At 44.1% G+C, this 26595-nt stretch overlaps 1 protein-coding gene across 5 annotated transcripts in view; it reads left to right on the top strand.

Annotated features, from left to right (window-relative positions):
• The first annotated feature begins 12154 nt into the window (after window positions 1-12154).
• Window positions 12155-26595, top strand: part of TRIM55 (tripartite motif containing 55) — a 64647-nt gene continuing 50206 nt past the window's right edge. For all 5 annotated transcript variants that reach the window (XM_053249335.1, XM_053249334.1, XM_053249337.1 and 2 more), the window contains exons 1-4: window positions 12155-12436; window positions 12992-13164; window positions 16202-16367; window positions 18408-18503. In XM_053249335.1, coding sequence (XP_053105310.1) covers window positions 12269-12436; window positions 12992-13164; window positions 16202-16367; window positions 18408-18503 — 603 coding nt within the window. In that variant the 5' untranslated portion in view covers window positions 12155-12268. The remainder of the gene's footprint in view (window positions 12437-12991; window positions 13165-16201; window positions 16368-18407; window positions 18504-26595) is intronic.

Here is a 26595-nt window from a genome sequence, read left to right on the forward strand (position 1 = left end):
GACTCCTTTTTCAAGCTTGGGTTTAAACCGGCCATCCTCTTCATTTGGTAAATGAGTGTTGTGCCGTTCAAAATGCCGTGAGTTACATGCCAGAAGCCTTTCATTCAATACTGGGGACATAAGACCACTGTCTCACTCCTCAAAGCATCTAATGATTGTCATTTTGTAAAAATATCGCGGCCTAAGCGACCATCATATGTTATTTATAGTCAATTATGAATTTAGCAAATTATTTCAGAATAGATGTGACTTCTAAGCCTATTTAATCAAGTAGAATACTTAAATAGCTCCTTTCAACATGTTCTTCAAACTGTTTACATAGTAACGCTGAGCTACAGTGAAAACATCTTAATCCCAAAGTCTTCCGTTTCATCTGCATCTTTCCTTTCACACGCCTGTCTTGTACTCTTCATCTCGGGGTCTCCTGTCCTGACTCTCCCAGGACTCTTGCGGCAGCCAACTACAGTTCAATGAAATCGGTCATGAACGCGATGGGTTTAACTTTTGCTTCAAAAATAGCAGTCAGGCTGAGAGGCGGCTGGGAGGCTGCTCACTTGGTGAACTCCTTCGAGCCAAAGGAGGTTGGGGAGACTTTAGCCCTGATCCGGATTAGTAAAGCCCTCGTTGTTATTTCACGAGGGGGTGTGGAAATCCAATTGGTACACAACAAGAGGTTTTTGGTATTTTGTTTTCTTTTTTATAGCTGTGCTGTTGTGGGGGGCCCAATCAAGATCAGCAGGGAGTGGACTAAAGCTCCCCATAGCTTCCACCTACCCTCGCTGCTAAAGTCCCGATCCAAGGCTGCCACTTTTAAACAAAAATTAACCACTCCATCATTCACTAACCCAACGTCACAGCCTAACTCCAGTCGAGGTGACTGGAAGTGCTGGTGCGGGAGGAACCGTGGTGTAAATAGCCCTCTTCCAAGCCCCCTTGTTGCTGTGGTTGCCCGGGGGGTCCCTCAGTGGTTAGAACAGCGCCCTCCCTGTTCCTTGGAAGGAACACCAACAGCGACCCAAGTATCTGCGGTTTGGCAAGATGTTTTAGTGATGGGGGTGTGTGTTTCCTGCAACTGGGTGGGGGGCGGGGTTTCCAGAGGTCCAATCTGCTCATTCCTCTTGCTTACCCTGCAAACTCCTCACGATTTAAAGTGACTTTGAGTAGATTGGGGGTGGGGGTTCAAAATTACCTTCAAGCAATGTTGGGGTGGGGGGTGTTTAAAAATTTCCCAGAGGTTCAATTTGCTCACTCCTCTTGCTCATTCTTGGTGATTTTAAGGGATTCTGGGATGGGAATTTTGGCCCCCCAAATGTATTTTTTTCTTTGCTTGATGGTCTTTATTGTGACTACAGTTCCCCTAACACCCTGTTTCCTATTGATTTCAATTGCTCACCAACCATAAATTTACTAACACCGAGGTTTTGCCAAAACGGAATCCTTGTGGTTGGTGAGGGATGACTGTATAGGTTAGTGTCCAAAGAGAACAGGGCTCTTCCTTTTCACCTAGGCAATGCTCTCAACTGTGTCTGGCTCTTGGAAATCTCAGTTTACATCAGTGGTCTTCAACTGGTGAATCCTGAGTCCTTCAGGGTCCAGGGATATTTCAACTGAAGCTACAGCCCTGAATTAATCCATGCTAACTGCATGAAGTGGTGGCTAGAGTCTGCCTTTTAGGATCGACTATCAACAGTAAAGGATCCAGCAGTCAAGAAATACGTCACAGACTAGCAATGAAGGCTTGGAAAGGATAATTAGATGCTGTGATGTGTCTACACCTACAAATCGTTCAGACAATGGTTTTTTCCATGACACTCTATGGATGCGAAAGCTGGATGTTGAAGAAGCAAGATAGAAAAAGCATTTACGCTTTTATTTATTAATCATATTTTTATACCGCCTGATAATGTATATCTCTAGGCGGTGTATAAAATTTAAAATATTTAAAAGTCACAAATTAAAATACATGACAATAAAAACAAAGTAATAAAATTATTAAAACAAGTTTTTAAAAATTACTAGCTAACCTGCACAGAGCATCTGTGCGCTCTTTGGGGCTGGCTGTTCCCTTCTCCCTCCTGCCCCACTCTCCCTCCCTCCCTTCTGCCCCACACTCTTGCCTCTCTTCCCCTCCCGTCCCACACCACTCTCTCTTGCCCTCCCTCCCCCTCCCACCCCTCTCTCTCACCCTCCGCTCCCTATCACCCTCCTGCCCCAGTCTCTCCTGCCCTCCCTCCCCTCCCCTGCGCCTCTCTCCTGCCCTCCCCCTCCCCCTGCTCCTCTCTCCTGCTTTCCCCCTGCCCCACTCCCTCTTGCCCTCCCCCTGCCCAACTCCCTCTTGCCCTCCCCTCCCCCACTCCTCTGTCCCCCTTCCCTCCCCCTTCCCCACTCTCTCTTGCCCTCCCCTCCCCCGCACCACTCTCTCTTGCCCTCCCCCTCCCTCTTGCCCTCCCCTCCCCACTGACCTCCTCCCTCTTGCCCTCCCCCTCCCTCCTCCCCCCTCCCCCTGCATTTTTAAAAGCTCTACTTACCGGGCCACCGCCGCTCCCCCTCCTGGGCGGCGAACAGGAAAGTCCTGCCGCCCGGTTCCCTCCCACCCCAGTCTCCGATGGGCTCCTCCTGGCCTGGCCGAGAGCCGCCTCCATGGCCTGTCCTGCCGGTGGGCCTGCCACACCAAGTGCCGCCTCCGCGGCCTGCCGTGCCCGCTGCCGCCGCTTGCCAGTCTTTGCGGCCAGTGGCAGGCCAGCCACCTCTCCGCCCACCTCCACCTTCTGCCCTGGTATCGGGGCCGGCTGCCGGCCTTGCCGCCTCACCACCTAGGACCTCGGCTGGGCCCACCACCACTTTGCTGCAGCCAGGCCAGGCCCGTGGCCACTACCCATTGCCAGGCTGGGCCCGCCAGCGGCCATGGCTCACAGCCGGCCAATTCTCCTCTTCCTGAGTGTGCCAGCCAATCAGACACCTCTGCAGCCCAGCCAATCAGATGGGCTGCCAGGATGCATTTTCCCTGGCACACCCAGGAGAATTATATATATATAGATTAAAATTAATTCTAATTAAAAACCTGAGAGAACAGGAGGGTCTTGAGGTTCTTCTTGAAAACAAACAGAGAAGGAGATGCTCTTATTTCAGCAGGAAGTTTATTCCAGAGCAGCCACAGAAAAGGCCCAGCCCTGGGTCGCTACCAAATGAGCCAGTGACAACCATAACTGGACTTCTCCAAAAGATCATAGCAGGCAGCAGGGATTATGACAAAAGAGGCGCTCTCTTAAATAGCCTAGAACCAAGCCATTAATGGCTTTATAGGTAATAACAAGCACTTTGTATTTCACCTGGAAACATATTGGCAGCCAGTGCAGTTCTTTTAGAACCAGTGTTACATGGTCCCTTCGTGTTATCCCAGAGACCAATCTGGCTGCCGCATTCTGTTCCAATTGTAGTTTCCAAACTACATACAAAGGCAGTCCCACATAGAGCGCATTACAGTAGTCAAGTCATAACACTGGTTCTGAAAGCCTGGAAGTTACCAGCTTATGTACCACTGTTTGTTATTCACCTCTAGAAATGGACGAAGCTGACGTATCAACCGAAGCTGATAAAAAGCGCTCCTGGCCATCACCTCCACCTGAGAAACCAGAGAGAGCTTTGGGTCCAGGAGCACTCCCGAGCTACGTACCTAATCTTTCAGGGGGACTGTAACTCCATCCAGAACAGGCAGATCTAAACCATCTCTCGGGTCCTGTCCCCCCACAGTCAGTTCCTCCATCTTATTTGGATTCAACTTCAGTTTGTTATCCATCATCCAGCCCATTACTGCCTCCAGGCAGGCATTCAGGGATGATATGCCATTTCCTTATGAGGTTGGCATGGAAAAGTAAATCTGGGTGTCATCAGCATATTGGTAACACCCAGTACCAAAACTCCTGATTATTTCTCCAAGTAGTTTTATGTAGATGTTTAAAAGCATTGGAGGCAGTATAGAGCCCTGTGGGATGCCACACTTCAGTTCTCGCTTAGCGGGACAACAGTCTCCAAGCGACACCATCTGGAATCTGTCAGAGAAGTAGGAGAGGAACCACTGTAAGACAGTGCCACCCAATCCCACCTCCCCCAGGCGATCCAGAAGGATACCATGGTCAATGGTATCGAAACCCGCAGAGAGATCCAAAAGGACCAGCAGAGTAACACTCCCCCTTTCGATAGCCAGTTGGAGATCATCCATCAGGCCAACCAAGGCAGTCTCGACCCCATAGCCCACACGAAAGCCAGTTTGAAATGGGTCTGGATAATCTGCATCATCCAAAACTGCCTGGAGCTGAGAGGCCACCACCCGCTCAACCACCTTGCCCAACCATGGAAGATTAGAAACAGGTCTGTAATTAGCTAACTCTGAGGGATCCAGCATAGCTTTCTTCAAGAGTGGTCTAATAATAGCCTCCTTAAGACAAGGCGGCATCCTGCCCTCACTCAGAGAAGCATTAATAATATTAACCAGACCCTCCCCGATAATATGATTATCTGATGCGATAAGCCAATTTGGGCAAGGGTCAAGAGAACAGGTTGTAGGGCGCACAGTCCGAAGCAGTTTGTCCACTTCCTCAGGAGTCACAAACTGAAAGTGATCCAATCTAATCCCATAAGAGGAGTTCCTGGACACCTCCACAGTAGATTGCAATAACTGTGGAACCCAACTAGGCCTGTATCTGAGAGATTTTATCCACACACAAATAGTTAAAGACGTCACAGAGAGTGACTGATGGTTCCAAGTTTAAATTTAAGGGGGAAGGGGTACATACTAGCCCCCTCACAACCCTAGACAACTCAGCTGGACATGAATTTGCAGAAGCAATGTGGGCAGAAAAGAACTGCTTCTTTGCTGCCCATACTGCCAGAGCATAGGTCTTCAAATGTGCTCTGTGTTATGCCTGATCAGGCTCGCACCGAGTCTTTCTCCACTTGCGCTCTAATCATCTACCTCACCGCTTCAGCTCCCGTTACTCATCCAAATACCACAGGGCTGTCTTTAAAGCAAGTTAGAGAGGACACTTAGGAGCTATTGTGTCTACTGCTCTAGTAAGTTCATTATTCCATCTTTGTACCTGAGCATCGACAGAATCATTAGCAGAGCCAACCCTAAACTCCTCCAAGGCTGCTGCTTCTTCTTCTTTTACATCTCGCTTTTCCTCTAAGGAGCCAAGAGCGGTGTACTACATACTTGAGTTTCTCCTCACAACAACCCTGTGAAGTAGGTTAGGCTGAGAGAGAAGTGACTGGCCCAGAGTCACCCAGCAAGTATCATGGCTGAATGGGGATTTGAACTTGGGTCTCCCCAGTCCTAGTCCAGTACTCTAACCACTACACCACACTGGCTCTTTGAATCCTATTGGATCTAATAAGCTCCTTGGGCAGACCAATCTAATAGGTCCTTCACCCCTGCAGAGGTGAGTCATAGCTGTAAGTTCTACCTTAACCAGATGGTGATCCGTACATGACAATGAGGAGATGACAGGAGTCCCCACCCATGGATCACCTCCCTGATCGGAGCAAAAGACCAAATCAAGCATGTTACTGGCATCGTGTGGCGGACCCGAGACCAATTGGGATAGGCCCACAGTCATCATGGTCATTATGAACTCTTTAGCCGCCCCCGACAACCTGGTCCCAAAATAAACATTAAAGTCCCCCAACAACAACAACCTGGGTGACTCCAATGTCAACTCAGCAACCAGGTCCATCAGCTCAGTTAGGGACTCCATGGGGCAGCGGGGTGATCGGTACACCAGCATAAGTCCCAATCTATCCCTGGTCCCTAGGCTTAGGTACACACATTCAGTATAGGCCAAATCCCTGACAGGGATCCTGGTAAGGGAGATGGTATTCTTATAGACCACAGCCACCCAACCTACCCAACCACATCCTCTCACCTGCTCTACCACGGAGTAACCCTCTGAGAGAAGCTGGGACCAAATTGGACCACTAGCCTCTCCAGACCAGGTCTCTGTAATACATACCAGGTCAGCTCCTTCATTCATAATCAAGTCATGGACTACCTCAGATTTATTTTGAACCGACCTGGCATTACAGAGTAATAAGGTGAGGTTCTGTGGGTGGGTGGCATTGCTCTCCAGAATCAAAGAGGTGGTAGGCCTGCGGGAAGGGGATACAGCAATTAAATTTCTCAGTTCCCTTCCCTTATAATGGCCCACTGGCCTACCAACACCGTATCTTCATCGATTCCCCATCACCACTGCTATAGCTGCCCCAAGGTCATTCCCCACCTTCCCATCTCTGTTCAGACCAAAACACATACCTGTACCAGGCCTAACTAAATACTAGGTAACACTGAAGTGAGCAAGAGTCTTCCTTCCAGCCGTTCAAGTTAATAAGTTGGCCCCAGCCCTCAGTCCCACCCCTGAAGGCCGCCTCCAAAGGTCAGTCCCCTTTTGTGGCCACCTGCAGGTGGCCTGCGCCAGCGGCTGTGCCTCTGGCTGTAACCCACTCTAATAAAGGCCAAGATCTCAGAAGCCCAATGGGTGTGTCTCACACCAACACCAATCAGGCAGTCTGGCCAGGTACAGAATATATATATATACACAATTAGAGTGCGTTCAGCCCCCAATAACAAACAGGCTGCAAAGAGGAGGACAAGAGCACAGAAAAAGCCTTGGCCAGACCCTTCTCTCATCCAGAGGAGAGTGGAGCATAGAAGCCAGATAAGAACTCCTTAGCCCACAGCCGTCTTCCAGTCACTTTTCTCTCGAATTTCGCTTTTGAACTTTGGTGCTGGAGAAGACTTTTGAGGATACCATGGACAGCCAGGAAAACAAACAAATGGAAGAAATCAATCCATAATTTTCACTTGAGGCACAAATGATCAGGTTCAAACTATCATACTTTGGACATATTATGCGAAGATCCAACTCCCTTGAGAAGTCCATAATGCTGGGGAAAGTTGAAGGAAAAAGAAGACGGGGATGACCAGCAGCAAGGTGGATGGACTCTATTACAACAGCAATGAATGCACCACTGAGAGACCTTAAGGGCCAAGTTGAAGAAAGATCATCCTGGAGATAATCTATGTGGTCTCTAAGAGTTGACACCAACTTGACGACACTTAATCAGTCAATCAACTGCATGAGCAGGGGGAGAGCAACCAGCTCTATTAAGTCCCAGCACATCTATCTATCTATCTATCTATCTATCTATCTATCTATCTATCTATCTATCTATCTAACAGCATCCCTCCAGTGGCTGTTGCTAGTGTCTCCCTTGAGTTTCTTTTTAGATTAGGAGGTCTTTTTGAAACCATCCTCTAATATATTTTGCTATGTAAACAACTTTGAGAATGTTTGTTGAAAGGTGGTATAATAATAAATAAAAGTGTGCCCCATTTTGCAGGTTGGGGCTAAGAGTTGGTCCTGGCCTGAAAAAGTTGAAGACTGCTATATTGCATGATCAGCCTAGCATATAAAAAGGAAGGATATTTGATATGTGTAGGAAATATCCTTCACTTCCCAATATGGAATGGATCTTACCAGCAGCTGTTTTAACCACATCATTTTTTGTAGGAGGCACTGTGGAATCCTTTTGTTATGTTCACTCAAGTTTTTAAAAAGGAGAGAGTGTTCTCTCCTTTTTAAAACACCTTTTTCTCTACATTCTTATCTACTATACTGTTCAAAGCTTTTTTCAATTATCTTCTTTAATGCTCAGTTGAAAGTTAAAAGTTTAAAACATTCAAAAGTTTAAAAACTGAAAAATTAAACCACAGATCATGGGACATATGTCCCTGGGCCCAGAGGGTCAGGGTCCCCCAAACGACTGTCCCAATGCACCCCTGCCCTTGCCCTTGCCCAGCTGCCGCTTCTTATCTTTGCCCCCGTGCGGTGGTGGCAGTGGGCACTGTGGCTGGGCTGGGCCTCTCTCTCTCTCTCTCTCACTGGCCGTCCCAACTGCACGCCTGTGCAGTTCAGCTATGGAATGCACATGTCTGAGACGTCATGGGCATGCAACGTCAATAGTTGAACTGTGCAAGCATGCAGTTTGGCCAGCTGGTGTGCACGCAAGGGAGAGAGAGGGAGAGGCAAACTAGCCAGCCGGAGAGACCTGGCCCAACCACAACACCTGCCACCATTACAGGGGCAAAGATAAGAAGCGGTGGCAGGGCAAGGGCAGCGGTGGGGTGGAGTTGCTTGTTGTACCACTCCTTGCATCTGACGTCAGATGATCGGGCAGCAGTGATATAGGAAGATGCTGAAAATTGTCATCTCATACTGTGTAGGAAATGGCAATGGTAAACCTCTCCTGTATTCTACCAAAGACAACCACATGGCTCTGTGGTTACCAGGAGTCGACACTGACTTGAAGTCGATGGTGCAACTTTATCTTTGCTTTCCCAAGGATATCTATAGAATTGAAGCTGACATGCTCCATGACTGTGTCAAAGTCTTTCTCCCCATGTGGTGAGGTGATGGAAAAGAAGCAGTAGGCACTAATTTAGAAGAGTAAAGGCTCTTCTCCCAGCCCTGCCTGGAAATGCCAGGGAATAAATCTGTGATCTTCTGTTTTTCCACTGAAATATGGTTCCATCCCATAAGGGGAATATTGTACATGTAGCCACCCATCCTATGAAGACAATACTGAGCTAGATAGACCAATGGTCTGACTCAGTATATGGTGGCTTCCTAAGTTCTTATGTTCCTATCTAAATGCAAACCAAGACAGACCCTAGTTAGCAAAGGGGAGAACTCATGCTTACTATCACAATACCAGCTCTCCTCTAGGACAGAGAAAGGAAATACCAGTAACACCTGATTAATTGGGGACACTATTAAAAATGGTTCAGAAAGTATTCACCAACTGTTTAATTGATGATTGTTTAACCAATGTAGCCCTAATGCTTACACAATTATAATTCTCATTGTGTTGTTGATTTGCTGCTTTAGTGCTAAACTACAACTGTAAGAATCAATTCTGGAATGAAAAAAAGATGAATGAAAATAGGTGTATAGGGAAGATGTGCAGAATTCCCTGTGTTTCCACATCTGTTGTGTGGAGCAGCTGTACACACACACACATCACACATACACACACCATCTAGACATGTTCTGCAATTTATGGTTTCATTTTATTAAATTCATATAGCAAAAATGAAGAGATGAAAATTATACTTTGCTGTAAGAACAGCCTTTGTGGATTATGTCCGAACAAGGTCCATTTCATCCTGTACTCTGCCTCCAATATTGCCAAGCCACATACCCACATGAAGTTCACAGTGGCATGACAGTGATAAATGATCACATGTTACATGTATCTATACTTGCTAATCAGAAATATACTGCCTCTGAAGGTGGAGGTTCAATTTAGCTATTATGGCTAATAACTGTTGATAGACCTACCTATGATTTTTTTGGTTAATCCATTCCTTGATCCAGGCCAGCTTTTCATTGGGGCTTTAGTTACTTGTTTTCCAGTCCAGGGCACTTTCCAGATTAGTTGCTCAACAGTGGCAAAATGCTTCTGTTCAGGCAAATCACATTCAAAATGTAAACAGCAAAGCGCCCAGCAGGGGGAGCAGTCTCGTGAAAACTAACAACCAAAAAAACCAGCAACTTTTTTACACCGGATATGCGATGTTATAGCACTATATTGCAGTGATTAAATTCGAAACAAAGCATTGGGAATATGAACGGCACCCTGCTATCAGTGTAGGGACTGTGGTGTCACAACACAGGAAGTCTGGAAGCACACTTCAGAGATTCGTCGTGACCCCATTGCAGGGCCTAATCTGGAAAGCGCCCTGGATTAGAGGTGGGGCTAACAGCCAGCCAGCAGTAAGAGCACTGAAAAGCAGTCTGCACTATGTATATATCACTAACATAGATAAGGAACAGGGAGATCCCTTGCAACAGTTTCTTTAGCTGAAGAAAGCAGAGTAATAATATAATCTAACACCATCACACGCCATATTTTACAGTCATATAATAGTAAAATAATTAGAAAAGGCATGTTTTGTTTTGTTTTAAACATAACTGAACATATCCTGTAGAATTTAACCACCAACGTTATTCATTCTTGAATTTCCATACTGGCATACTCACATTTCCTATAAATCTGGCATCTTACCATTGATTTTGTCGCCTTGGCTTTGAGCACACAGGTTGAGATAATAATACATGACACCTGTATAATAACTTTTCATTTCCACTGTGCTTTATACATGCTAAGCATTGTGTAAACATCAGATTCTTTTAAAATAACCTTTCTGGCAGTGTTCTGAGGAGTACTAATGGTTTTATTGTCTTAAAATGAAGCTAATGATTTAGCTGTATGCACAGTATGTAGGCAGGCAGAACAGCTTTCAGTAAGTGTGGTGGATATCTGGCTTAAACTTGCAGACATGATACTGCTTGCTTGTACAGTTGTGCGATGAAGTATGGGCAGATAACAGCACAGATGGCGTTGCCCTAAGATTAGGCCTCACATGCCAGACATGATCTGAGAAATTGCCATTTTAAAAATAACTTCAGAACAAGTGCCAAGATCCGTGTCTAATAAAAAGAGAGAAGCAAGCATTGCCCAGTGCTGGAATATAATAGTTGTGAATGGATTATGCTATGGTCATGGAACCCAGGCAGAATTATCACCTAGGCTCAGCCAATTAAAATGGTAAGCCTCCACCACTTTCCTGAGTAATTTAATCAGGGACAGGTTCAGGTTGTGATTTAAAAGCAAACAATGTATTTTAACTGCTGAAATAGCCACAGCTGGAGCTTATCTATACAGATCTTTTCCAGACAATATTATGTAGAAATAATTTAGGGATAGTTGCAGCAGGTGAGGTGGTGCAGTAGGTAAGAGGAGGTCACTACCCTGAACAGTGACCAATGAAGAGGGAGTTCCATGCCTGGCAGTGGGAACTCATTAAGTTCCCACTGAGCTAGGGAGTGGGAACCAAGGTAGCATTGAACAAGGCAACTGAGCTCATTGAATAGATGTTGACTGAGCCCCCTTTCTTCCACTGCCATCTTACAGTACCCACTGGTAAAGGCATGGGGTCCTCTTCCCCTCCATTACTGCTCCACCGTGGTAGCTTCTTCCCACCCACTGCACCTCCATACTGCCTGCTGCTGCGGCTTAGGCCATTTCCCACAACTATTTTGCAGACTGTTTTTAAGTCCTTCCTTCCTTCCTTCCTTCCTTTGTTTATTTCTCACTCTCAAATATAGTTCAGAGCAGTTTAAAGTTCTGAATACAAAATATAACATATGCCTAGCATTTTGCATATCACATTTTTGGATAGTCTATACATTTAAAAATCAAGAACATACTGTAATACGCTATGTAAAACTAGACCACTAGACAGCTTCATCCTGTTTCAGGTACAAGATGGAGTGACCAAGCTGAAGCACAGGCATTCGGATGGTGGTACAGCCTCACCCTGAATCCCCCATATTTTCTGTTTCTCTTAGCAGGACATACATTGTTGAGTAGCTGGGCTGAAAGTGTTCATAGTCCAGCTAGTAAAGGCATAGGAACCTACTTCATTTGATATGAGAATCTGGCAATCCTAGTTAAATACATATGGTTATTGAAATCATACATGGCCAGAGGGCATATGATGTGACCATCCTGCTGAAACGAAACAGGTTGAGCTATTGGCTGTGCCTGTGTGCTCAGGAGCTCCCTGTAGGCCACCTTTAGTTCCATGACAGAAGGAACATGGGATATACATGGAATAAATAAATTATAATAGTTGCACCATGGTTATGCACAGTTGATACACATTTGTTTGACATTCCATGCCCATGGTTTGACGTTGCACTTCCATTCATTTTACAGTTTCCTTTGCTGCAACAAAGCCTGAAACTATGAAAATCCAGGCTGCATTCTCCAGTCAGTTGAACACTGTATTTTATCGAAGAGTGAGTGGTGCATGTGTCACTGGCAACTGTCAATGTTTCCCTTCCCTTTACCCCCCCTTCCTCCTTGAACACAAGAATGTTGATCTCTCACCCTAGTGAGAGCCATCACCTGTCTAAATCCATCCTTGTGTCAGATGCATATATGGAGAAAGTGAGTGTGGCAACCAATGACGTTCCACTTCTAAAATAGACCCAGCTCCCTTCACTCAGTTTAAACAATGTCCTCCAGGGAAAGAACCTCAAAGGACATTTGATCACACAAGCTTTGGAATTCTTTCGAGGGACCTAACCCGGAAACCGGTCGGCAGCACCCTGATTCTGAGCCTGCTTCTTGGAATCGCTAGGAGATGAGCACCTCTCTTAATTACAAATCTTTTTCCAAAGAGCAGCAAACTATGGATAACTTGGAGAAACAACTTATTTGTCCCATATGTTTAGAGATGTTTACTAAGCCTGTTGTTATCCTTCCTTGTCAGCACAACCTCTGCAGAAAATGTGCCAGTGATATTTTCCAGGTAGGTTTCTTCGACGTTTTAAAATTCCAATGAACATTTTAAATAATATCATGTTACAAAATCAGGAGAATATCATTATGGTGGTTTGATAAACAGAATTCTCTCTTTTAAAAAAAGTACAAGGAAACATGTAATTAGAAAGAGAAAGTATTTGTTATTTATTTTGTATGTGATTTTGGATCACTTACATTTGGAAATGTCCCTTTTATTTATAGAGACTGAGTTGTTATTTTAAGTATTCAGAGATATTAACACGTAAACCCATTCGTGTTGCTCCCCAACACCTCTAAAAACAGCATAGTTCTCTCTAGCATAAGTTGTCATTTTATTATTAGCTGGCAGGCATTGAACAAAGTGATATTGGAAGTTATCTTTTTGGGCAGAATTTTCCCAAGTTGTCAAGGTAAGTTTAGTTTTGAAGACCTGATCACAGGGGTGACTGTGTGGAGACATAAGATAATATTTTAAGCCAACCATATGCTATGGACCTTGGAGGTCATTGTGAAATATTATATGCTTAGCTTTACAACCTTGTTTATTGTTTGGCAAGAACAGGCCTCGAACCCATATTTGCCGACCAGAGGAGGTACCACTGTGGCATCGGGCGGTCGATTTCGCTGTCCTTCTTGTAGACATGAAGTGGTTCTGGACAGGCATGGTGTGTACGGTCTTCAAAGGAACCTATTGGTGGAAAATATCATTGATATATACAAGCAGGAATCTTCCAGGTAAGGCACTCATTTCTGTCGATGGATTTTCTATTGATGCAGGTTTTAGCTTGGTTATACTTGCTATGGAAGCACATTGGACTATATGTCTCACAGCTCCAAAAAGAGTTCTCTGACATCTACGAATATTTCACCATAGGGTTGGGCAATTGCTGCCCATCTCCTAGTAGTACTTCTCTTTTCCCTATTGCTGCCTTTTCTTCTTCAGGCCAACCTGGAGTTTAATTTTATTTTAGTTTTCAAGCCAGCTACATAAGGAGTAATTAACATCAGTAATCAACATCAGTAATCAACATCAGCAGTAGGTTCCATTAGAGCCATCTGCTTTTATTTATTATTTATATATATATTTTAAACAAACTCTCACATTGCTTCTATGTGTGAGGGCACCCAAAGTGGCTAACAGAAGAGAGCTACTATACAGTACTAAAGCAACATATTACAATAATAGACACAATCAATCATTCCCCAAAATATCTTCTTAAAGAGCAAGGTCAAATGAAGATGGTCTGGAAGGCCATATTAACTTTCCTAAGGTGACCATTCCAGAGCATTTGAATCACAACCAACAAGGCCCTGTTCCTCATGCCCACCTGCTGAACCTCAGTTGTGGGGGATCTGGAACAGGACTAAAGATGCTGAATAGACTGTCTAGGAAGGCCCATATGGGGGTCGGTGGTCCTGAAGAAACCAAGCCCTGAATCACTTTGCTGTCCCTTATATGTGTCTAGGCCCCAGGCACTTTCCTGTATTGTTCACATATTAGTATTAGGAACCATTGCTTCTTATGATTTTACTTCTTATAAGATTTGCTTGCTTTATCTCTTGATGGGGATCTTCCTCCTACCAGATGCTGCACAGGCTAAATATAGAGGCCTGTACAGTAAACATACTGTACAGTGTAGTCAGTCTTAATCTGTGGCATTTTATGGACTACTTGGTATAAAGTAACATTTAAATTGGTGTGTTTACCCTCCAAATCTGAACCTGCTATAAATTCATCACATGAGCACAATCATGTGCATCTGTTCATGTGGACACTCAGGCAGGTGCCCATGTCTGTAGACACAAAACTAAGACATTAAGTACGTTATTGGCTGTCCTAACGGATCTGTAAAACATGTACATCCCACCAATTTCCTCTTACAGCCACCATAGGTGTATATATGTCGTAACATTCTAGCACCTTTAAAAATAAAACATCGAAGTGCAACTGCAATGAGAATAAATATATGTGCAGATTACATTCAGCAAGCATCCTGCAGGACAGCCAATTGCACCATTAATACCTTGAAAGACTATTCTTATAAGCATAGGTTATCTTCTTTTGCAATAAAATCATTTCCATTCTATTTTCTTAGAGAAGAAAATGAAAGGAAAGCTCAGAAATTATTATTGACAAGCTGGTTCTGTGTTCTCAAGAGGGGTTGTTGCTTGTAGTATTACCCCCGCCACACACACACACACACACACACCCTCAAATGGCAAACTCCTGTTGCACACTAAAAGTTTCAAAAGCAGCTTGTTGTATGGCATGGTGGCCTGCTATATGAAAAATAAATCATCAGTCCCACCAGGTGGACACAAGCTGTTGGGTTTGCCTAAAGCGGCTTTTCAGATCCTGCTGGGCATGAGGCAAATGTGCATAGAGAGGTTCTGGGGGAGAAGTAAAGGAATAAAAATTCTAAAGAGAATGTTCAGTTTACAATTGCTGTTCTTGTGCATAAAGGATTTTTAACCTTCATCTGTGTCCTTAGAGTCAAACTGATTATCAAGCAGTAGTGCATAGCAGCATTATCTATGCCATTTGACACTTTGAGTGTTCAGCTGCTTACCTCCTCCTTCCTATGTTTTCTAAATTGCCATGAATATAAAGTCCTAAGGGCTTGACACAGTCTTCCTGCCTCAGTGTTTCTTGCCTTGGGAGGGCCTCCTCTCCCTAGGCATCTCATGAGAGAAATGTGTGGATGTCTCTGTCAAATTCTTGGGTATCAGAATTATACCTGGGATAGAGTACATTAGGCAGTTGGAGGGGTAAGAAGAAGAAAGTAGTGGGTGAGGGCTGGAGACAGTGGCCTGCGTTATGTACAAGGCAATGCCACCTTTCCCGATTGGCTGGTGCTGCTGTGCACATGGAAGCCAGCCCCGTTGGTGTTGCACAAGAGCACAGTTGCACAACTACTTAAAAGAGTGTGACTACACTTGCACAGCACTACTTATACTGGAAATAATCTGGGGTTGAGTTGCATGAATTCAAGAGCTGCAAGAGGAAGATAGAAAGACGGTCTTGCGGTAGCAAGCATGACTTTGCTAAGCAGGGTTTGCCTTGGCTTGCATTTGGATGTGAGCAATGTCTGCTGTAAGTTTTTCCCCTTAGGGGATGGGGCCGTAGCTCAGTCTTGCATGTAGATGGTCTGAGGATCAATCCCTGGCATCTCCAGGTAGAGCTGGAGAGACTTCTGCCTGTGACCTTGGAAGGCCACTGCCAGTCAGTGTAGACAATATTGAGCCAGATGACCGATAACTCGGTATATGCAGCTTCCTATGTTGCTAAGAAGCAGGCTTCCTGGATCCTTTGGGGCCACCCTTGAAGACTGGCCAGAGGAAAGTGGGAGGGGAGAAGGCGCTTACAGCAGTTTTCTGAGCCAGCCTATGTGAGCAAACTCTGAGACCGCAGGGAGCTGCCTGGGGCAATCAAGCAGTCCAATTTTGTGGGTCTCCCCGAAGAACTAACAAAAGCCCCTGCACACACACATTATCACTAATTTAATACTAGAAACAGAGACTTGAGAACTTGTCCCTCTGAGCTTAGGAGCAATGTAGTCTGGGAGTATTCTTCCTGAAGATATGGGCAGAAAACCAACATAGGATGATACACATTGGATCCCTTGAAAAACAGCCTTTGTAAACATATTTAAGTGAACATCGATATGGCAGACTGTCTATAGATACAGTACAAGGATCCCTTGTGCCCCATTTTGTTTATTAGTCCATTAAGTGATTCTGACTGGGACTTTTCCCCCTGGATTATTCACAGGCCTGAAAGAAAAACTGAGCAGCCAATGTGTGAAGAACATGAAGACGAGAAAATTAATATTTATTGCCTGAATTGTGAAGTGCCCACATGCTCAATGTGCAAAGTTTTTGGTGCACATAAAGATTGCCAGGTTGCTCCTCTTACCAATGTTTACCAAAACCAGAAGGTAAAACAAAAAAACACCATTCTCTTCTTAATGGATTGTCATCAATTGAATTCAGGTTGCAGGTTCTCCCCCACTATCGTCCACCAGTGCTGAGCTTTCAGTTTCATTGTCCTAGTTTTAAAATTAATTAGTCAGAAGTGCATGCAGATTATCATGTCTACAACACAGAGATAGGTGGAAGGGCCTACCGGGTTCCTCTCGCTAAGGTCATGTGCACTGACAGGATTGGGTTTTTTTAAAAACTTCTCTAAGATAATTCAGTCTGCTGTTAGAACTGAAATACATGCAAGCAACAGGGGGACTGGCCACATGGAAACATTTCTCAGTGGTTCCCACATGTCTGTCTATCTATCTATCTATTTTCAAATTTGTATACCGCCCCAAACCTCCATCTCTGGGTGGTTTACAACAACATAGAACAGATTAAAAATAATTAAAAAAAAATGTAAAAGCACAGTCCAGTTTAAAAGTTTGGGTGAAAAAATAAGTCTTTAGACGCTTTTTGAAAGTTGTCAGAGACATGCATGAAGTGTTCTTGTAAACATGCCTAGTGTCTTCAGCATTGATCACTGAACGTTGATCGTGTCTTCATGCCTAGTGTCTTCAGCCTTTCCTCATGTTTCATGCCAAACTAAACTCTTCATTATCTTCATGACAATCGTCGCTCTCCTCTGAAACCTTTCCAGTTTGTTCATAGCACTCTCAAAATGTGATGACCAGATGTTTTCAGGCTCTGACCAGAGGCCTGTTTTCTAGCTGTGAGAAACAGAACACACATTTTTTGCCAAGCAATACATTTCTACTATTCAATTAATAAAGGAAGGTTTTATTTTGCCAGTAATGTATATCATATGAAATAGAACTGCTCAGCCATGCTCCCAGAATCCTTTGCTGCCATCTGTAAAAGGTCTATTTATTTTTAACCAGCATTCACTAAACAGCTGTTTGTTTGGAGTATCCTCATGAGAAATGCAACTCAATTTCTTGAAAGCCCTAGTAGGGCTGTCTTCAGACAGAGCCAGTTTGCAAGAGCAGCCTTTGGACAAAGCCCATAATTATATTTATTTGTGAACACTAGAGCTGGGTAGATGCTTTGGAAAAAAGCATACAATTGAATAAATTGGAGAAATGTATTGGATGCTGTCCATGGCTTCCCATCTCCTCTCTGAGATAATTCATAGAATATGATGTTGAAAAGTATCATGAATATTCATGTCATTGATAAGATGCACCACTATTTCTGCCAGAGAAAATAGCCCTATATTCATACATTACGTTGTGTTCTGATGTCTGTACACGTACACACACACACATACATCCTTATGTGAATAATTGTATATGCATTCATTTAAAGAGTGAACCTGGGTATAGGCCCCCTCAAACACAGGGTACAGATAGGAAATGTGCTACTGTGTATGCATAAACATAATGTGTGAATAACTGTACATGCATACAGATCTGTATGTATGTGGACTGTAGTGTTGAACATAATGTGTGAATAGCGTTCATGAAAACTTTGTGTGGATCCTTTCCCAATTTATTTATTATTTATTTATCAATTGAATGTATATACTGCCTAATATAGAAATCTCTAGTGGCAATTTGTAGCTGTTTGGAGACAAATTCAGTTTGAATGCTTTAATTCAAATTAAAATTCTAGCAAAGATTGTGAACAATTCATAAGCTGGCATGACATAACATGAAATAGTCATGAAGTTGTTTCAGAAAACTATTTTGAAATCCTGCAAATCAAAACTGAATCATAAATTGCTTCTTTAATGAAATACATTGTTTTATAGTAACTAGCTTTATCAGCTGCAAATGTATATTATTTATCAAAACTATTTAGTTTGGGTTTTCAGAAGTAGGTATTTTATATGTTTCAATAGTAGAGTAAGTGCATTTGTCCAATATCCCTTTAGAGGACAGAGGGGGAGGGAATCTTCTGAATTGCAAACAATAAGGCCACAATTTTTCTAAGTTCTTTCATGGTACAATTTTATATTTATTGGACATTTCTTAATTTTATTATGAATATAGTCTGAACTCAGTGATGGCATTGCAGTACTAGTGGGAAGTAATGACAGAGTACAAGGAATCGTAACTCAGTTGGAGGAAACCTGCAGAACAGTTGAGGTAAGCAATACAAGAGATATCCCACTGAGAAAAATTATGTTTTGTAATTATGATTGTCATTAAATATTTACATGTTGTTTTTGGTAAGGATGGCACATTACTTGTATGCTTGTGCAGTCTAAAATGCTCATTTAGTCCCTTTGATGTTACCAACTGGCACATTTTCAGGTTGCACAGAGCCTTTCTTCTTCAAAGATTGCTGTGCAGCTCAAAAGGTAGGGGTGTGCATTTTGGAATTTTCTTGTTTCGATTTGTATCCGAATCGAAACATCCCCGTTTTGTTTTGTACCCAAATTTTCTGAATCCGAATCAGCCCTGTTTTGTTTTGTAGCCAAATTTTCCGAATCCGAATCAATTTGGATTTTTAAAAAGGGTCCCAGGGCAAAAAGAGTGGGTGGTGGTGGTGGTGTCCAATGGGTGGAAGCTACCACCCAAATTTCAAAGGAATTAGGCAAAGGACTGGATTTTTTGTGTGAATTTTTTTTAAAGTTTACACATCTTTAAGAATTTTCCCATAGGGAATAATGGGGATTCCAGCAAATGTATCACTTCAAATCAAGGGGAAAGGGATGACCCAGAGCAGAGTGTGGTGGGTGGTAGTGCCCAATGGGGGCAAGGAAACTTCCAGAATTATTTCAAAGGAATTGGGCAAAGGGCTGATCTTTTGTGATTTGTTGAAGTTTACATGTCTCTAAAATTTCTCCCATGGGGAATAATGGCGGTTTCAGCAGCTCCATAATTCCACTTGGGGGGCACTGGGGTTGCCCAGAGCGAGGGGTTTTGTAGTGCACATAGGGTGCCAACCACCCCCACAAGTCTGTGGAGTACTGGGTTTTGTTGTTTCTGAGGTGTTCATTGTAGATTTTCTGGTAGCATATCAGATTTTCAGTGAAAAACAAGAATCCACTCTCATATGCTACCAGAGAATCTACACTCAGAACACCACAGAAACAACAGAACCCAGCACCCCATGGGTTAGCAACCCTTCCCCTGGCCAATGTGGGATCAGTAAAGAGTGGGAAGAAGCAAAAGAGCCAATGGGGAACAAGGAGGGACTTGTCAGCAGGTCAGCCCATGATTTAGGTCACTAATCAGAAGGCTGGAAGGGTGGGAAATTCAAAGAGATGTCAAACACAAAATGGAGACTGATTCAGAGATCACCACAAAATGGAGGTCCGAAACAACAAAACGTTTTGTAGCCGAAACAGGGACGTTTTCTTTTGTATACAAAACTTTTGGATCTGGAAAATGGGTGTTTTGTCTTGTCTACAAAACACCCAAAACAGGCTGCTTTGGGTACAAAATGATTTGTATTCAAAACGTTTCGCACATCCCTATCAAAAGGTTGCTATCCTACTCAACTAGCACCATCTAGCTAATAAAACAGACTGTTTGTAACCATTTTAAATTTCATTTGTATGCCACTGGAGCCCGTTAAATGGACCATCCAGGTTATCATGTGCTACAAGCAAAAGCCAAGAATAACAAAGGTGTCCCATGTCAGATGAGTCTGTAGAGCAAAAATGTGTTTAGTAAACAAACCAAGATGACTCAGCACACAGTGCCACCTACTAGGAGGGTGTGATGGGGGAGATGAGGACTGAGGTGGGGAGGGTTACCAGCTTATATGAACTACCACCCAGAATCCAGCTACTCCAGAGCAATGCACTGACAGTAATGGGACCACTAAAGAAATGGGAATTGCAGCCTTCAAATGTTGTTTCAGCCCTCACAGTAAGGTTGAGCTGTAAGCAATGATGTAGCTGGGTAAAAATATTGAATGCCACCTGGGCAGTGAGTCATTCTTACATGTTTTTCCCCCTACTGTCCTCTGCTGAACTTCTTGTTCACAATGTAGCAAAGGGCCTTTATAGATGATGGAGTATGTTTGCAAAATAAATTAGTTTTATCGGAGAAAAATTGTTATTTCGAGATTTTGCACTCCCTCCGTTACAGAGAATGCATCTCGATTTTGGCTAAATTTGACTCCACAGTAAGGCCTAGTTATTGCCACAAAGGCTAATTCTCCCCTTCCCATTATTATATTGACATGACACAGAATAGTGCTGAGAATATTTTACTTCCCCCCCCCCCCGCCCCCGCATCTCCATTTTGAAGAGGCTAAAGAAAAGAGTCTTTTCTCCTATTACTGACTTTGGGTTACACAGGATGGCATAATTGTCGTTGAAGGAAATGGTAATAGTGAAATGTACAAATCTCTCCCCATGTTATTTTTGCTGTTTTCCAAAGGCTTTGGGGTTAACTTCATACAAAAGTGTGCCAAAGCACAACTATGCTCATTGTTAGTAGAAGATGCAGTACTTCCTTATTTCAACACAATACCTTTAAAGTATTCATTATTCTTATACCGTAGAATATAAATTCTGATGCTTCACTACTGTTATTACTGATGTTATTGTAGAGATGTTTTCTAACTGTAGCTCCCCCCCCCAATATTTTAATATTTATGTTTACTGCTGCATTTTTCAAATCTTAAACTTTGTTGTGGCCTATAGCTAACATAAATAAAAGTAAACAGAATGACAGGGTTCTGGAAGGCCAGAATAAGAATGTCGATGTTTTAGAGCAGTGGACGTTGCCCTTTTCTATATACTCCTGTTGCTGAGATTTTAAGGCAGATTTCATTTCTGCTGACTTTATCAGTATTGGCTTGCAACTGTAATTTTGTGCAAGTTTTTAGACTCAAAAAAGACGTTTTAGTGGCTGATATCCAGATTTATGATGCATGCACCAAAACACACACACAACAAGGTAGGGGTAATTTTCATCCATCTTCCTTTTGCTCTGAAACTCACTGTACCTTCCCAAAATATGTCCCTGTGGGCTGTGGGGCTTTCAGAGATGTATTTTCAAGGGGCACAGTGGGCTGCAGAAGGAAATAAAAATGGATTTTTAAAAAATCACCCCTAGGCATTGCCCATGACATGTGCAACATTAGCCTGGTTTTATTTATTTCATTTTTAGGTTTTATTTATTTCAGGTTTTATTTATTTCATTTTTGTGAGCCACCACAAGCATGGTAAAAAGGTAACATATACAATAGATATAACTGGTCTAGAAAAAAACCTAAGCAGTTTTAAGACCCATTTATTTCAATGAGAACATTAAGACTGTGCTTAAATCTCCCTTACAAAAATCAGTGACTGACATCCTGACTACTGAAGCGTCCACTCCTCAAGCAGCTGCAGGGACGCAGTGAGAGTCCCTTGCAGTCTGAATTTATTTATTTATTTATTTATTTATTTATTTATTTATTGCTTTTCTATAACGCCCAAAATTTGCGTCTTATGACTGCAATTTCACAAAAGCACTAAAGTGCTAAAAATTCAGAATGCTCTTCTGCACTCCAGGAGTGCTCTGTAGAAACGGAAACACTTCGGGAACACATCTGGAGCACGAGAGAGTGTTCCAAAATATTAGTGCTTTAGATTTATTGTACAATTGTACTCATAATTCAGAATGCAATGGAACAGTGAGCAGGCTCTCACTGCATCCCTTCAGAAGCCTACTCTGAGAATAGGAGAAACAGACCTGAGAAGGTAGTAAGCTCTTCTTTTAAAACAAAAACAAAAAACAAAAACAACCTTAATTTTTCTACAAACAAATGGTGGGGGACAGTTTTGAGGGGCTGGTAACTCTTTAGGGGAGAAGACCGTGTGTGTGTCTGTATCTGTATTTGGTTTTTGCCAGGGCTTCTTTTTGTGGCTGTATGGCTTTCAGTTTCAGTTTCTCTCTTGCCTGGAGACAGTGGGAGGCGGCAGCTAGGGCTGAGGTGAGTCACACCTGATGGGAGGGTGTGACTCACCTTCCTGTTGAACCTGTTTGCCTCAGTTTTAAACCGACTCTGGGAAGAGGAGAAGCAGACCTGTGAAGGTAGCAAACTTTTCTTGAAAAACCAAAAAGCTTTTCTCCCTGCCCCCCACTTCAAAAGGAAAAAAACCATTTTTTTTCTTCAAACAAAAAACAGGAGCAGGGGGAGATTTTGAGGGGCTGTTATCTCTTTAGGGGAGAAGTCCCAGTGTGTGTGCATCTGTGTCTGTGTTTGGTTTTTGCAAGGGCTTGTTTTTGTGGCTGTGTGGCTTTCAGTTTTAGTTTCTCTCTTGCCTAGAAAGAGACAGTAGGAGGAGCCAAATAGAGCTGAAGTGAGTCACATCTGGTGGGAGGGGTCACATTCCTGTTGAGCCTGTTTGCCTCAGTTTGAAGCCTACTCCCTACATGAGGAAGCAGCCAGGGAGATTAGTGACTAGAATTTAGCAAACAGGAATTAGCAAACAGGTATACAGTTTTTTTGTGGAGTTCAGTGGGAAAGTGTGAGGGGAAGCTTGAAAGGAGCCCCCTTGATCACAAGGAGCCTAGTGGGACCAGAAGGTAAGTACTACTCCCTCTTTCAATCATATTCCCAGGAATGAAACTTTAAACAAATAGCTGAAAACTTCAGCTAAGACCTGACTTTCAAACAATCTCCAAAGACTCTAAACAGCCAATAAAACCAGTCATGAAGATAGAAAGCCAGCAGAGGAGGGGGCGCATGCCAGTGTATTACACAGAATGTTGCACATATGACTATCTGCTTGATGGTCAGAAGTTGTGGGTGTATGCTCAGTGCAAGGAGCTCCTGGCTCTCAGGGAACAAGAACATTCCCTCAAAGACAGAGTGGCTGGTCTGGAGAAGCTCAGAGAGTCAAAGTGATATGTGGATGGGACCTTCAGGGACATGATAGAGGCATTCCACTCCCAGGTTGATAGCTCCTCTACTGTCAGAGAGAATGAAGGTCTTGGGGAAGGAGGACATCATTCTGAGGAAGAGGGAAACACTCCCTTAGAAAGGACGCCTTCTTTGAATGAGGAGCCCATATCCTCTCAAAAAGAGGATACTACTCCGGAAGTGTGAAGGCCTTTTAGTAGTGGGCAATTCGACCATTAGGGGTATAGAGAGATGGATCTGTGACCCATGTGTAGACTGCACAGTGCCTGGTTCGAAGGTGCAGACATTATGAGGCATCTAAATAGGCTGTTAGGCAGTGCTGGGGAGAAGTTAGCTGTCGAGGTAGACACTGGCATCAACGAAGTTGGGAAATGCAGTTTGGAGGTCCTGGAAGCCAAATTTAGACTGTTAAGTAGCATATTGAAGCCCAGGACCCCTGAGGTAGTATTTTCAGAAATGCTACCTCTTCCACGAGCAGGATCAGTAAGACCCCAGGCGTTGCTGAGGGGTCTCAATCATGGATGAAATGGTGGTGCCGAGAGGAGGGGTTTAGATTTATTAGGCACTGGGATTCATTTTGGGACAAGATGAGCCTATACTAAAGGGACGGGCTCCACTTGAACCAAGATAGAACTAGACTGCTGGTGCTTAAAATCAAAAAGGTTGCAGAGCAGCTTTTAAAATTATATCTGGCAGTGGTGGTGGTGGTGGTAGCAGTATCTGGTAGCGATGTGCATGGAACCGGCTGGCCTGGTTCAGTTTGATTCAGTCTGGGGGGCTTCACGAAGTTTGTTTGATTTCTTTGGGGGGGGGATTAACCCCTAGCCCCTTCGGGGGGCTTCCTATGGGCTGCCGGGGGTGTGTGTGTCCACAAAGGTTCTCCCTCTCCTCACCAGCCCTGATCATCACCACCGTGGCCCGTTTTAGAGCTCATTATGGCCCGTTCGGGCCTCTGTCTTTTTGTGCAGAGGCCATTTTGACCGCAGTCACGCATGCGCAAATGGCCTCTGCAGGACCTGGCAAGGCCCAGGGCTTCACAGAGGCCATTTGCGCATTCATGGCGGCCAAAAATAGCCACAGCACATGCGCAAATGGCCTCTGTGAGGCCCTGAGCCATGCCAGGCCTTGCAGAGGCCATTTGTGCATGCACGGTGGTTGTCAAAATGGCCACAGCACAAAAATAGAGGCCCAAATGGGCTGAAATAAGTTCTAAAACAGGGCACGGTGGTGATTACCGAGGCTGACGAGGGGAGGAGGAAACTTTGCGGATGCCCCTGCGTCCGAAGGGGGCTAGAGGTTAAAAAAAAAGATTAAAAAAAAAAAAATTCACGATCTTGTGCGGAGGGGGGAATTTGGTCCTGGTCCAGATGGAACCGGGTGGGGGCAGTTAGGTTCAACCACAAACCCCTGAACTGAACCCCCGAACCAGTTCACACATCCCTAGTATCCAGTTCAGCAAGTGCCATCGCTTAAGATGTGAAGATGTTCAGATAAACCAGAAGGGGACAGAGCTGCACCAGATAAAGAGCAGACAGAAGGCTATGCTAGCTGGTAAAAGAGATCAAGAGGCCATAAGAAAGATCGCACACGCCAGATAAGAGATTCAGCATCTAGGTGCTTATATGCCCATTCCAGAACCCTCCGAACCAAGATGGGTGAGCTAGTGTGCTAGGTAGTTAAAGAAAACATAGATATAGTGGGTATAATGGAAACATGGTGGAACAGTGAGAACCAGTGGGACATGGGTTTTCCTGGATATAAACTCTATAGAATGGACCAGGTGGGGAAAATTGGGGGGTGGAGTAGCACAGGGTTGTGCATAGAACCAGTTCAGAGGCCCTTTATGGGCCTCCAAACTGGTTCAAACAGTGGCCGTTTCTGCCGGTTTGACGGCAGGGGGGGTGCAGCCTTAAGGGCGGGGGAGGATGCACTCCCGCCCCCTGGTTTCGTTTCCCCTGCCAGCGCTCGGTTCCTTACACATCCCCCAGAGCGGCAGCGTACCTCCCTGTGCTCCCTTCACTACGTTTACCAGAAGTACCTAGAAGTAGCGAATGCATCTGCATGCGTACGCACTCGCAAGCATGGCATGTGCGTGCTCGCGCATGTTGTGCACAGGCACATCCACGACTTCTGGGTACTTCTGGTAAACGTAGCAAAGGGGGTGGCAGGGAGGTATGCTGCTGCCCCAGGGGATTTGTAAGGAACCAAGCGCTGACAGGGGAAATCCTCCCCCGCCCTTAAAGCTGCACCCCCTGCCATTGAACTGGCTCCCATTGGGCCCATTCATATCCCTAAGCACTGTATGTTAAAGAAGAGATAAAATCTAATAAGCTAGAAAACCTAGGAAGACCAGAGTCCTCCACAGAAACTCTGTGGATGACAATGCAAGGCCTGAAAGGAAATGTGTCACTAGGGACGTGCTATCGCCCTCCTGACCAAAATGCTTACAATGACTATAGGGTCCCCCAGGGATCTGTACTGGGACCGGTGCTTTTTAATTTATTCATAAATGATCTAGAAGTTGGGGTAAGCAGAGAGGTGGCCAAATTTGCAGATGACACCAAAATATTTAGGGTAGTGAAATCCAAAACAGATTGTCAGGAGCTCCAAAAGGATCTCTCCAAACTGGGGAGTGGGCAACAAAATGGCAAGTGCAGTTCAATGTTAGCAAGTGTAAAATGATGCATATTGGGGCAAAAAAACCCAACTTTGCACATGCACTGATGGGGTCTGAGCTGTTGGTGCCTGACCAAGAGAGGGATCTTGGGGTCATTGTGGACAGCTCATTGGAAGTGTCAGCTCAATATGTGGCAACTGTAAAAAAAGAAAGAAGGAAAGAAAGAAAAAAGGAAAGAAAGAAAGAGGCCAATTCCATGCTTGAGATCATTAGGAAGGGGCTTGAAAATAAAAATGCTAATATTATCATGCCCATGTACACAACTATGGTCTGGCTACGTTTGAAGTACTGTGCAGTTCTGGGCACCATACCTCAGAAAGGACATTATAGAACTGGAGAGGGTGCAGAAGAGAGCAACCAAGATGATCATGAGCCTACAGCACCTTCCTTATGAGGCAAAGCTACAACACCTTGGGCTTTTTTAGACACGATGCCTCTAAATACCAGTTGCAGGGAAGCAACAGCAGGAGAGAGGGCATGTCCTCAGCTCTTACCTGTGGGCTTCCCAAAGGCATCTGGTGGAGGCCACTGTGTACAACAGGATGCTGGACTAGATAGATCGTTAGGGCTGTTCTTATGTTCTTAGTTGCTTGAAGCATCAGTCAGGATGTGAGCCACTGGGATTAAGAGCACCTAACCTACTTCACAGGGTTGCTAATCTACTTCACAGGGTTGTTGTGAAAGAGAAT

This window comes from Hemicordylus capensis, chromosome 4 (genome assembly GCF_027244095.1).
Source record: "Hemicordylus capensis ecotype Gifberg chromosome 4, rHemCap1.1.pri, whole genome shotgun sequence".
Taxonomy (NCBI): Eukaryota; Metazoa; Chordata; class Lepidosauria; order Squamata; family Cordylidae; genus Hemicordylus; species Hemicordylus capensis.